The sequence below is a fragment of the Pteropus alecto genome, unplaced genomic scaffold (assembly GCF_000325575.1).
Source record: "Pteropus alecto unplaced genomic scaffold, ASM32557v1 scaffold86, whole genome shotgun sequence".
NCBI lineage: Eukaryota > Metazoa > Chordata > Mammalia > Chiroptera > Pteropodidae > Pteropus > Pteropus alecto.
The window spans coordinates 17,576,698-17,591,268 of NW_006442109.1; the positions used below are offsets into that span (position 1 = coordinate 17,576,698).

Here is a 14,571-nt window from a genome sequence, read left to right on the forward strand (position 1 = left end):
GAACTGGAATCCAGGCAGTCTGGGTCTGACATCTCAGCCCTTAACCACTGTACTAGACTGTCTCTTAGCTTCTTAGTAGCGTTGATTCATTACCCTCCTCTGTAGAGGACAGGTGACAAAAACAATACCTAGCACACTGGGTTTTTAAAAGTTCATTTGAAATATTTATACGTATTACGAACACTGGTGCAAGGGAGCCTTTCTCCTTTTTACTGCTTGCATTTCATGAAGTCTTTCATTTGGTGAAACTTAAGCAATAACTATATTTTATGTCTACCTGTTTTGAGTTGCTCATTCATCAGTTTCAGTTGGTATCTGAATAGCACCCACCTTCTTAACAGCTAAATGAGTGGGGTTGTGACTCTCCGTACAGGCACACAGATGCCATCTAGTGATGAAGAAGAGAAAACGCAAGTTACTCCAGTAAAACACTTAAAGGTGTCGGTTTTTTGTTGTTTTGTGGTCTTTCAGAACATGTTGCAGTGAAAAATGAGGATGTCATACTGAAGTTTTTAGTAGGTTACCTAAGATGTTAAAAATGTAGTTAATGCATTATTACTGTTAAGTCATATACTTTTTTAATGGAATTAGGTTCTTGAATAGTGCATATTTAAAAGATTTTGGCATTACAGGTAGTCTCATTTTATTGATCTTTGTTTCTCTTATTCTGAGTTGTACTTACTGAAGGTAATAAAAACGTAATTGTTAAAACTGAATATATTTAACAGAATGAACTAATTTGTGTCTATCTGCTTGCTGTTTCTAATGCTAGTCCTCAAACTCTTTTATATTTTCTATTTATAAAATGATCTACTGTTCTTTCTTTAGAAAAGAAATCTGTTAAGTTATTTTGCAAAGCACTTATCATCATCAGGTTGTTTCTTTGTTAGCAGATAAGAAATTAGATTAATATGGAAGACGTGGATGAAGGTAGATTTGAGGCTCAGAGGATTATACACCATATGACATGACTGCCAAAACAGCAAGCGTTCTCAGTGGCCATAAACACAAAATGCAGCTCATTCATTCATACATACAAGTCAGACACATGCTTGAGAGCTTTTACCTACTCTATACACCAGAGAATATTAATGAAGACAAAGAGTTGTTAGAACTTGGCGTCAGTATTTGCTAATTGTTAATATCCTGATATTCTGGATATTAGACCTTGCTTGTATGAACGAACATCTTTGATACTCATTTGACTGCACAAAGATGATTCTTAAACTAAAGCGTACCGTATTTTTGGTAGTGCATTTTTTGTCCTCCCAGGTAACTTTACTCACATAATAAGTACAATAATATTGTGTGTCTACTAATTATAGGAACTGTACAAAGTACTTAATAGGCATGATTTCATTTAATACTTTTTAAATCTCTCTAAGGGATTATATCTCTATTTTTCAAAGGAAAATAAATGAGGCTAAGAAAATTAAGGAACTTGCTCAAGGTTATATAATTAGTCAGTAATACAGAGTGTTCATTTACCAGCATGTCTCCTTTGGTAGATTGAAATGGAAAGTGAGAAATGTCTTTCTAATCCTTGAGTCTTCTGTACAATGCCTGATTTTTAAGAGTACAAATTGTTTATTTGATACCTGTGAACTCTTTCTCGACCAGCCAGATTTCTGATTCTCATTCCTCCCTATGTGAAGCAAACTCAAGTAGAAAAGCAAGTGGTCAGAGTAAATCAGAAAGGAAAGAAGTGAGGCCAGTCCTGGAGCCAGTGGAAAAAAGATAGCAATGTTCGAAGATGGAGATCTTCATTTTTTGGCCAAGGGCTGGCTCTCTAATAGACACATTAATTTGTCTAGGATCATGATCACATTAACTTAAGCTGACACTTTGGAGTCATGACTCAAAACATTTATAAAGTCAGATTTGTGTTAAATTAATTTGAGCTTTCTTTTCTGACCCTTCATCTTTGCATATTGCTAAATCTTTAACCAACTTTAACCATAAATCCAAATACTATTTGAGCCATCACCCCCGGGACCATTAAGAGTTAACCCTATTAAGGAGTGATTTTTTTTTTTTTTTATAACCCTTGTGCTTTCCCCTCTCCCTTTCTTCTCCTTTCATCACTTGGTTTTGAGAAGGCCTGCACTATTCTTTGTGGCTGCTCTTCCTGACTCTGCTGTTTTCTCCCTAAACCACATAGCTAGCCTGAGTCTGCTGAGTCTCATGTAACCAAGCACCACATACGTGGCACCACATACTCAAGAAGCAGTTTAACAGGCCATGGGAACTTGTTCCCTGTGGCATTTCAGTGTTGCTTCTCGGTCTCTGCTTTGTCCCTTATGCATTAGAGAGTCTTTGCAGAACTGTAGAGTTTTAGAATTTGTGCTACTTAGGCCGAGGTACATTATTTGTGCATTCACCTGTGTTTGATATATTGGTCCTAAACTCTATTTTTTTACTCTGTATCTTTAATTTTAATTTTGTTAATCTTGTAGTTGTTCTCTGCTTTCTTTTTTAGCTGATGACTCTTATTGCCTGATAATACTCATTTTAACATTATTTGAGGGCTCGGTATGTGAAATCAAATTTCTAACAGATTGGTGAATGAAAATGAGCCACATTGTTCTGGGAGGTCTCTGGATTAACAAGTCAAAATAATATAAGGACTAGATTTTGAAATTGGAGTCGTATTTTTAAAGCCTAAGTGGAGCACACGGACAACGCATGTGGCCTACTGCTCAGCTCGGCCCCTATCCTGGCACTTCTTATTCTGTAAAACAAGATTCTTTGTAGAACGTAAAGAGGGGATCATATAATGACAAATGTGTAGAAGACAGGAATCTAGTGCACCCCATGTACTTGATCTGCCTGCTCGATGGTTTACCTTTTCCTGACCTCATGTAGACTAGCAGGGGAAGGAGCCCAGCACCAGAGATGGTTGCACTGGCTACTTGGATGAGTTCCAGATGGGAACCAGAAGGGGTGCTCCTCCCTGTGGTGGGACGTCGGATTCTGTTCTGAGGGTGTTAAGGGAGCAACTCTGACCTCTCATTTTCTCATAAAGCTACTTCTATCTGATCAGCCAAAAAAAAAAAGGTTAATTCTGGGTTTAAAATTTAGTTCAAGCAGTTCATTTTTTAAAGAAGAAGAAAGGAAAACTTGAAGAATCAATTTTAGGACTACAAAAAAAAAATTCCAGAGAAATATTTATGAAGTGTTGATCGATTGTTTGCACAGTAGAAAAAAAGATTAATTGTTCTACCTAGCCCTCATCAAAGTCAGCTTTCTCTGAGAGACAGCCGCATCTGTATCTGGCTCCGTGAGACTGAGCACTTTGGGCAAATGCTATCTCTTCATTCCTATTCTGTATCTGCTACATTCCTGACATAATACCTCATAGTCAAGGAGCTTTCCTAAAGATACTCTTCTGAGAAGAGACAGAATAAAGACGTAATTTTGAAGATTGCACTATGAATTTATATAAAGAACAAGATTGCAAAGAGCCAAATGAATTCCATTTGTACCCATTCACAGGGAGTATTTGTAATATTGAACTCAGAATTCAGTTGACTATTGAGTTGAGCAATATGGTAGGAAGAGAGAAAGAAAAAGATTTAAATTAAGTTGTCCTTAAACTAAATCAAAACCTTTTGAATCTTAGAATTTCAGTGATGAATATTGGAAATCATTTGAGTGATGAAATCCAAAAGTGTTTCTATGTTTTCTGGTAACTATTTTATAAAATATTTGAAAATATTTCTGTTTTAAAATTCATTAAAAGGGGACAAACTTAAGTGCTGTGACAAAGGCACTTATTTGTGTAAATTTAAAGGCCCAGTACTTTGTCACATCCACAAGTTCTTGGTTCAGCTTTATATGACATTAGACATGCTGCTTAATACTTTTTACCATAGTTTATAAAAAGTAGGAATAACATATCTTACAGAGTTTTGTGATACTCAAGATACTATATCTGAAAAACATTTTCTATAGGGTAGTCAAAAGTTATTAGTCTTCTTAGCTTTTTATCTAGAAGTAAAGAAATTTTCTAAGTTGTATAAATTTTTCTTCTCATGCTTTTAATTCTACCAAAACAAATAGAAATAAATTTTTATATTTTAGGAAATCTTTAAATGGATTTTAATATTAAATATTAGAATATATTAATCAGTTTCTAGAATATTTATACAAACTCTTAAATTACTTTAGGGAGTTTAATAAACTTCACATTTGATTTTTGGATTTTAAGAGTTTGTATTCACTCTATAATTATCTTTATTTTTTAATTGTAAGTCTTTTTCCACATTGGATATGTCTATTCAAGATGGTTATTTTTTCACTTCTGGGTATATACCAAAAGGAAATGAAATCAGTATCTCTAAGAGAATATCTGCATGCTCATGTTCTTTGCAGCATTATTCACAATAGGCATGATATGGGAGCAACCTAAATGTTTTTCGACTGGTGAATAGATAAGAAAATGTGGCACGCGCACTCGCATGCACACGCGCGCACACACACACACTGGAATATTATTTGGCCTTAAAAAAGAATGAAATCTTGCCATTTGCATAACATCAATGAACCTAAAGGAAATTACGCTAAGTAGAATAATCCAAACACAGAAAGACAATTACTGCATGATCTCATTTATATTTGAGATCTAAAATAGTTGGACTTACAGAAACAGATTGTAGAATTATGGTTGCCAGGGATTGGAAGGTGGGGAATATGGGATGAGATGAACAAAAGGTACAAAGTTTCAGTTATGCAAGAATAAGTTCTGGAGATCTAATATATAGAATAAGGACTAAAGTTGTAAATACTGTATTGTATATTTGAAATTTGCTAAGAGTATAGGTCTTAAGAGTATAGGTTTTCACCACACAATAACACACACAAAAATGGTAACTATATGAGATGATGGATATTTTAATTAGCTTGATTGTAGTGATCATTTCATAATGTATAATTATCTCAAACATAAAGTTTTACATCTTAAATATATACAACTTTTATTTATCAGCAATACCTCAGTAAAGCTAGGAGAGAAAAGAAATATATTATTTCTGATTAGTATTTATTTTTGCCCTAAGCAAGCACTCTGTAGTTAAATGTTATCATGAATGGTTACACTTAAATTTATTTATATTACTAAACTTATTGTATATCTTATAAAGTATATCATTTAAATTTTATAACCATTTATTTCCTCAAAGACCAGAAAATTTTTTTTGTTTTAATATGCATGGTACACTTTAATTTACAGTTTGTGATAGTTAATGAACACCAGTAGAGGGAGCTCAAACTCATCTTTCTTGGTGAAATTAGCTCTCAACTTGAAAATGTAGGTTTGTGGAAAGGGCATGCTTAGAAATAAACTGAAATAACTACATGGTTATAAAAACTTTCAAAAGTACTAAAGGATGAAATTGTAATTCTCCTTAACTTTGAGGGAGAAAACATCCCACTTTGATTTTCATGATTTTAATAAACTACCCTCAAATAACTAAACCAAAACTTCTACATAGTGTAACGTCTCATATAGGTGATTTATCACACAACCCAAGTCTTTTAAAGTTGAGAATCTACCTCTGATCAGTTGAGAAGGAGGAGGAAGTGTACTAGTAATGTTATTGTTTGAAGTGAGCTGAAGTAAAATTTTAAATAATTGGTAGTCACAATAGCAATGTCATACTAAGGTGAATTGCTGAGGCATTGTGTAGGATAGGGAGAGAAAAATATTTAATTTTACTTAGAACTGTTATTCATTCAGAAAAATTTTAAAACCAAATCTAGAAAGGCTCTAGAACTTTTGTTCAAATCTAGATGGCTAGACCTAATTATTACCTGTTGATTTCTTTATAGACCCTAGAAGAAAATATCATGTGAGGCTGCTGGCTTACAACAATATAGAAGATGGCTATCAGGCAGATCAGACAGTCAGCACCCCAGGATGCGTGTGTACGTAAGACTTATGGTGGCTCGTTTCACTCTGTACGGCTCACACTCCTTTTCTCCTCTTCCTTCTTTAAATTTAAATCTCATTACTACTTGGAAGCCTTAGTGGTTTTATTACTTTATATCATCCATGGTGCCTAACATAGTATCTTGAACAAGTACATGCTCAGGAAATATTTAAGTGAGATGTATTTAATTATAAGATCCTATTTTACTTTCGCTTGCAAAAGACCGTAAAAGATTCAACTGGGAAAATAACCCTGGAAACCTGCATATAGTGAGTTTTCTTTTATCTGCTCTAATCTCGAGGTGAGTTATTTCCTTCCAATAGCTGTTCAGTTTTATTGCTACTAAGAGCAATTTCGTTTTATTGCTACTAAAATGGGTGTCAGTCTAGTTTTAAGTCCACTACTGGCTTTCTGAATGCCTTTGGCTGATAACTTCACTTCTCTATGCTTTTGTTTTACAATCTAAGTATTGATAATATTTGATTCCTTATCTAACTCATGGAAGAAATACACAGATTTGAATAACATATCTCTAGACCACTATGAACCTCTTGTTGAAGAGAGACCTAAAGTCAACTTACAGGGTGGGGTATTATGATTTTACCATTTATCACTTTCTACATTAAATGTTATGCTGTGCAGTAAATTAACATTGTCTTTTTCAATAGCTGTTCGTGATCGCATGGTTCCTCCTCCACCACCACCTCACCATCTCTATGCGAAGGCTAACACCTCATCTTCCATCTTCCTGCACTGGAGGAGGCCTGCGTTCACCACTGCCCAAATAATTAACTACACCATCCGCTGTAACCCTGTCGGCCTGCAGAATGCTTCTTTGGTTCTATACCTTCAAACGTATGTAGCTTCTATTAATGATTGTTTTCTTTGCTGTCCTCCCCATTCATACTTCTTACCACTTGGGCCAGCTTGAGCTTCTCCTATAAGCATTCATCTCAGGACTTATCTTACTTATAAAATGTCTGGGGATTTTGCATCTTTACCAAATTCAGAAACTGTATTTCTTGACATATAATTTCCTTCTGTAAATGATTTTTTTTTCCCAGCCTCAAGCAATAAGATTAAGGAAGAAGCTATTTTCACTTTCAAGTAGCTAAAGAAAAGCATGTTTAAAGAAAGAAAAGATTATTATCATGCTGCCATCAAAAAATAAAGCTAGTTTTCATGTTTCCTAAGTTATAAATAAAAAGATGCCCATCACTATGATTTAAAAGAATAATTTGACTTCTAATATTTCAGAGGAAATCCCTTTGTATGAGGACATTTGTATACTATTAATTTCCTAGTTTCCTCCGAGAGAGGCCATTTGTAAGCTTATTTTTATAGGATAATACTAAATGTAGTATTCTAACAGTTGAATTAGATTCCTCTTTCAATATAAAATAAATTTTTAAAGAAAATGAGGAGCTAATAACAGTATGTCCTCCCTACCTGTATTGATTGGGAGTATTGACAAACTTTTAGAAACAGTGTGCTACCAGCATTAACAATTTCATTGCTCACTATTATAGATCAGAAACTCACATGTTGGTTCAAGGTCTAGAACCAAACACCAAATATGAATTTGCTGTTCGATTGCATGTGGATCAGCTTTCCAGTCCCTGGAGCCCTGTCGTTTACCATTCTACCCTTCCAGAAGGTAAAGAAAGCAGCTCCCTTGTGGGTTTTATCTAAATGTTTAAAATATATATATGTCACTTTGAAGAGGCAACTACCCTGGTTTGCCACCTACCAGTTAATGGGTATATATTTGTTTCATTTCTTAGTGCCTCTTTAGGGGACACTAAATTTTTAAAAAATCAGGTATGCTGTTCAGGCCTGTGCCAAAATCATTTAAAATACAAATAAGTAAATAATGTATGTGTTAATGATGTTAGGAGCCCATATTAGAATGAATGTATACATGAGCTTGATGCCATGCACAGGGCAGGGGATATGATACCTGATTGAGCACCAATTCTATAGTTTACTTATGGCTCTAGCTAAGATACTTCATGTCTCCAGACTTACATTTCCTTTTCTCTAGGATGAGAGTGAAGAACTAGATGATCTAAGGACCTTATTTTAATTATTTTAATTAGAGAAGACAAAGAACATTTATTTCAGTGAGCAAGGGCTTTTTTTTTTTATGGTTTTGACAATATTCCACATGCAATGTGGTGCCCAAACCCGCTCTTTACACTTTTATTGCATATTAAAAATAAGGTCAATTAAAATCCCAAGACTTCACTACTTTCACAGGTATAAATTATTAGTGTAAATTCTGTCCTATAAACTCACTGATTCACAAGTTTTTGGAGAAAAACTAAATGTTTTTGGTCTCAGAAGTGTTTTCGTTTGTGGCTTCCTAGATCAGGTTGAATATATATTCTATAAATTTTAGTAAGAAATGTAGTTTATATTCAGTACTTAATGGGGTAAGACTCACTATCTCATAAGCAGGTGCTACTGGCGAAACTGTAAACCTTTCTAGTAATCAGTTTGGCAAAATCATATCAAGAATCCTAAAAGTGCTTAAACCCTCTGACTTAGTCATTCCCCACCTAGGAATCTACAATGTTCTTTATATTTTTTAAATGTTTTGAACATTATAAAAATGAAATTAGCTTTCAGAAAATGAAGAAAATAGTATTTTACTATTATGACTAATAATTGTAAAAGCTGTAATTTCGAGATGTTTTTATAGTGGTTCCTAGTTTTTCAAACTCTTTTCTATGCCTGTCAGTCTCTAGTAGCCATGGATTTGAGTGTTTATTATCATTTTATCCTAATAATACCATATTTTCTACGTGTGTACACAGCACCAGCAGGCCCACCAGTTGGAGTAAAAGTGACCTTGATAGAGGATGACACTGCTCTGGTTTCTTGGAAACCCCCTGATGGCCCAGAGACAGTTGTGACACGCTATACTATCTTGTATGCATCAAGGAAGGCCTGGATTGCAGGAGAGTGGCAGGTCCTACACCGAGAAGGTAAATATGATCGTAAGTTATCAAAGAGAATGAAAAGTAAGATTATTAATGATAAAGAAACAATGGGAAAGAGGGACCTAGAGTTTGTTTTGAGTTTATATTTGTGAAGTAACAAATAATTAAAGATTTTGGTTTTATTCAGAGAGTGTTGGGAAGTCATCGACATTTTAAGCATGAGCATATGATTCGCATTTCTCTGACTGTTGTAAATAAAAGAGGTTTTTTTGAGGAGGAGTTGGGGAGTGAGTAAGAGTAATGCAAAGAGACTAGTAAGTAATTGTAATGGTCCAGGAAGGAAATGATAAACCTGGATTCAGGTAATGAGGATTGAGATGGAAAGGAGAGAATGGTTGAAAGATATTAAGGAGGTAAAATCTTCAGGACTTGGTAGTTTAAGGAGGGTTGAGAGAGAATTAAGGGAGACTTGTTATAGGTAATTGCTAGACTTCTGGTGGTGGTGTGTTTTGCACTGGAGTAGCAAACATTAGAAGAGGACCTGATTTAAGGGTGAAGACCTTTTGTACAGCTACTAAAATGGTCCATTTGCAAATAAATTGACCGATATGAATATTAGGGTACACTTAAGTATAGAGAAAAGCTAAGTAGGGCTTAAGAACACTAAATTTAATTTTTTAACACTATTTTAAAAAAATCATTATATCCTTTTGAAATGTTTGAATCTTTCATTTGGACAAGTCTTAATGCCAGTTTTTAGATGGGTCATCACATAAATAGTAAAATTTATTATTTTGGCACTTTTTAAATTCAGACATGCATGCTGGGAAAAGAACAGTTTGCCAAGCAATTAAAATCTTGAGGATTTCAAGAATAAAATTTATATTCTAAACACTTTACAGTTCAAGGCACTTCCACATACATTTTACTTTTTAAGGAGAATATTTACCCAATTAAGAGAATAAACTTTAAAGACACTTACATGATGTAATGTACAGCTTTTTGTGCAATTGTAAAATAAACAAATGATAACTTTAACTAGAGTTTTGATAGTTGTATCATTTTTTCATTAATCAGGAGCCCCCCTAAGTAATGATTTCCTAGTCACTGAAGAGATATGAAAGTAATAAGTACTTGTCAGCAATATAATTTTATATTTGTATCAGTTAACTATTGCTTCCTAATAAACCACTCTAAAACTTAGCGACTGTACTTTCTCACAAGTCTGTGGGTCAGCAATTTGGACTGGGATCAGCTGGGCAGTTCTTCTGTTGGTTTTTCCCGAGGTCACTCATGAGGCTGTAAATCATCTCACTGTTTCAACAGAGGTACATGCTAAAATGGTTGAGCAGAAATGTGATATGAAATAATGCTTGTTGTGTAATTTAAAGGATCAGAAATTATAGCCTTTACACTTCTTGATATACAGTAAATCAGCACAAACTACTCAATTATTTTAAAATCTAAAAGGTACTGTTAGAAATCATGCTTTCTTACAATTCTTGAACCCTGTTTCTCATAGCAAGAGTTTCCCAAAATCGTAAAGGTGCCCCTCTTCAAAAAAAAAAAAAAAAGTTCCATGACTAAATAAGTTTGAGAAACACTATATGCCATTTCCTCCTATTAGAGATTCATACTGGACATTAAAGTTCTTTACTAAAGGAATCCCTTTACTACAACATTTGCCAAATAAATTGGACTACTAATAGTAGGAACATAATTGATTTATTAAATGAATTCTTATTGAATGATTATATGTGACAGGCTCTTCCACAGGCATTGGAAATACCACAGTGAACAAAACAATATCCCTTCCCCATTGGACCTTATATCTCAGGTAACACACAAACAAATATATAAATATTCAAGTAGTGTCATAAGTGCTTTAAAGAAAACTACAATAGGGGGAAAAGACAAAGTGGTAATGGGACATAGTAAAGTAAGTTCCATTGGAAGAAATGACATCTGAGCAGAGCCATGTGGATATCTGGGGGAAGTGCAAAGGCCTTGAGACAGAAGTGTGCTGGGTATGTTAGAGGAACAAGAAGGACAGAGGGGCTAGAGTGGATGGAAATGGGGCCAGAGGGAGTAACCAAGGGGAGATCGTGTAGGCCAGACTTTGTGGACCACAGATTTTATTCTAAGAGATGGAAGATATTGGAGAGTTTTGATCAGATTTATATTTTAATAGGATTACTCTGGCAGTCACCTGAAAAATTGATTATAAGGAGGTAAGAGTAGAAGTTAGGAGTCTAATACACAGGTGTCTACGTGAGAATTAATGGTTTGAACAGGAGTGATAATGGAGAAGATAGTAAGAAACTATTAGAACATAAATTGAATGAACAGCTACTAGATTTGCTGTAAATTGATGTGGGGTGTAATAAAAAAAAGAAGCAAAGGTCTGATTTTGAACATGTTAAATTTGCGATGCCTAAGAGGTTGGATGGGAGGATTAAGTTCATGGGACTAGTGGTATAACTTAGAAGTCATCAGGGTGAAGAAGATATTTGAGACTGTGAAAGTGAAAAAAAAATCACTTAGAAAGTGTGAATGGAAGATAGAAAGGTCTGAGACTGCATTCTGGGGTGCTTCTCCAACCTGGAAATTTTACCTTTTGCTTTAACATTTTAAATAAATGCCCCTTTGGTAATAAAAAGATTACATTTTAATATAGGTTCAGCTGGCATTTATTGAGAATTATCTTGTAAAAGCATTATGCTAGCTGTTCAATCAAATTACGCTGTTCAATTATGAAAATAAGAAAATATTGTCCTCCAGAAAAGGAAGAAAAAAAAAAATGTCAGAAGTGAGAAGACTTACTTTCATCGAATATGTACACTCGTGTCAGACACTTGCTAGGGGTAGTTTATTTAGTTTTTATAATCATTACATGAGGTGAGAATTATTGCACCCACGAGGAAAGCAAAGTTCCGTAATGTGCCCCAAGTCACAAATTACTTAGTTAGTAGCATGCCAGCATTTGATCAATGTTGATATAACACTGAGCCTATTACACTGTCTGGTTTGTGAAACTCCTACCAGTCTATCTAAAGATTCAGACACATATGAAAGGCAGTAGCCTGAAATAATCGCACTAGATTGAGACAGTATGCCAAGATCATGCAGGAATAGTCAGCTCACTTTAATATTTGGGAACTGCTTTGAATGTGCTCATAAGGGAACCGGAATGTTATAGTTGCCTTTTTTTTTTTTTTTTTTTGGTCTGAAAGAAGGGCAGCACATATGCATATGAACATACTCATATCTTCTGCTTCTAAAATTTAAATTAAATGGAAAGACCTTTAATTTCAGGTAGTGACTAGTATTTGCCAAGTACTTTTAAAAATTAAATATATTCTGTGATAAAATGGAAACTCAGTTTGTCTATTTGTGAAGAAATTGAAATGTTCTTCCTTCCAGCTAATTGTTAACCTGTCACAATACATCTTAGATTTTTAATTCACCTGCCTAAGAACATGGTAAGAGTGGAAAGACTTTTCCTGATTCTAAATAGGGGTCAGTTTGTTTATTTAACAGTTGTGTACTCAAGTAGCTCACACTCTCTTCAGGCCAAGTTGAAACCATAGAATATGAAAACAAGCTGCGTTTGGCTCCTCTCTTTGCCACTTGGTTCAGCTGCCTCACATCATGTGACCTACAGAAGTGGCCTCTGAATCGTGTCCTCAGCACTAAGATCACCCCACATTTCACTTGCATAGTAAAACATACTCTTGCAAGTACACTAGAGTAGCCAGCTCTGGCCTCCTGTAAGCTATTGTAAACTCTTTGAGGCTATTCCATTGTGAGGATGCCCTGAATCAGGAAAAAAAATGAAGTGAAATCGCAGTAGGAAAGGAAAGCTAGATTCCCCTGTGACTGTCTACCTACAAATGTGGTTTTGGAACAACTTTCTGGTGAATTTTTATTACACTTGCTTTCTTAACATTAGGATTAGTTCCTAGGGTGGGAGCCCCTTTTGTAAGAAAAATACCTCAGTGCAGTGGCAGACCAAGAGCAAAAAGAGCCCCTCAAGAAACAGCGGTGCCCAAATAGGAATTCTTCTTAGCTAGCAGTCATGCCAACAGAAGAAATACCTTTTAATTCCAAATGTCATGTATAAATTTAAATGAAGATTAATTTTGGAGAGAAGTAGATGCTAAGCAGATTGGTGGTGATAATTTTAATAGTTAATCTGAGGTCAAAGTCTTCAACACTCTGAGGTTCCTATCTAACTTTGGCATTTTCTTTCCTGTTTACATTCAAGAAATCTTAGATCATGATTAGGAGGGTGAAAACTATTTTATACTTACAAAAATAATTGTGTTGTTTCTAATTTAAGAATTAAGGACAAGATCATTTATCACAGTGATTCCCATAGTAGTTTGAACATTTATTAAAAAAAAAAAAAGACTCTCCTATTGGATTTGAAAAATCTAATTATTGTTGAATCTGGGTTCATTATACCATTTTCTCTACCTGTGTTTGAAATATTCCATAATAAAATGTTTTTAATATTTTAAGTATCCATACCTATGTAAAGAGGAAAACATTATATTGTAAAAAACATATATAGTAAAAGAAAACACAAAAATATATGTTAGTCTTAAGAAATTCTCCTAAAACAAAATTATAGAGAATTATGTAGGGGAAGTGTGCATGGTATAATAAGTGAAAACTCTAGGATAGAGAAATGTACAGAATAAATATGTCCTTAATACAGGTACTGTGCAGACACACAGATACATCAAAATGTTAACAATGGGAGATTGTCATTTTATTTATATTTAGCTTTATTTTCCAAATGTTCTACAATGAACATATGCCACTTTTATAATCAGAAAAATATTTTTAAAATAAAGATCCATGATTATGTGATTGAAAGAAGGAATGACAGGTAAAGATTACTTAATTTTTAATTGATGTATTTATTCATAGGGGCAATAACCATGGCTTTGTTAGAAAACCTGGTGGCAGGAAATGTGTACATTGTCAAGATATCTGCATCCAACGAAGTGGGGGAAGGACCCTTTTCAAATTCTGTGGAGTTGGCAGTACTTCCAAAGGAAACTTCTGAATCAAACCAGAGGCCTAAGCGTTTAGATTCTGCTGATGCCAAAGGTCTGTATACTGTCACAGTCACTGATTTTTCTTAAGAAAGTGCATATATATTTTCAGCTCCGCTGTACTTTATATTTGCTCCTACCATGGCCGTATCCCAAAACCTGCACTCAGTTCCTTGAATTTTTGTCAAGTTCCGATGCTGTGGAGCTACATGGCTCTTCTCTGCACTCCTGGAAGGAAACAAACTCACCTCAGAATTAACTGCAGTTTTCAGACCACTATGTCCCAGTCATCTCTCTTCCTGGCTGTGCAATCACTAAGACGGATGAGCCACACTGCCCTGAACTGATGGGAGTAGGCTTCCTGGGAGGTTTCATGGGCATAAACAGCAGTGATGGTTGTGGTGTTCAAGCTCAGAAGAGCATGGTTTTCATTAAGAGTTTCCACCACAGAAAAGCAGCCTTTCCAGAGAGAAAGTTGTTTCTCTTCAGAAAAGCAATTGAAAAAAAATATTTCTTTGAAGAGCTACTCTCACTCCACTCAAGGCAACTGTCCTGTTCTGAAGGAAGCTGGGGCCTCCTGTGGTGCAGGACTAGACACCTCCTTTTCCTCCTCTCTGAGGAAGTGGGTGC

The 14,571-nt window shown here is 34.8% G+C and overlaps 1 protein-coding gene across 4 annotated transcripts in view; it reads left to right on the forward strand.

The window, feature by feature from the left end:
• Window positions 1-14,571, forward strand: part of PRTG (protogenin) — a 118,609-nt gene that overhangs the window by 87,353 nt on the left and 16,685 nt on the right. For all 4 annotated transcript variants that reach the window (XM_025038843.1, XM_006920565.2, XM_025038844.1 and 1 more), the window contains exons 12-16: window positions 5,830-5,925; window positions 6,599-6,785; window positions 7,460-7,587; window positions 8,750-8,920; window positions 13,814-13,996. In XM_025038843.1, coding sequence (XP_024894611.1) covers window positions 5,830-5,925; window positions 6,599-6,785; window positions 7,460-7,587; window positions 8,750-8,920; window positions 13,814-13,996 — 765 coding nt within the window. The remainder of the gene's footprint in view (window positions 1-5,829; window positions 5,926-6,598; window positions 6,786-7,459; window positions 7,588-8,749; window positions 8,921-13,813; window positions 13,997-14,571) is intronic.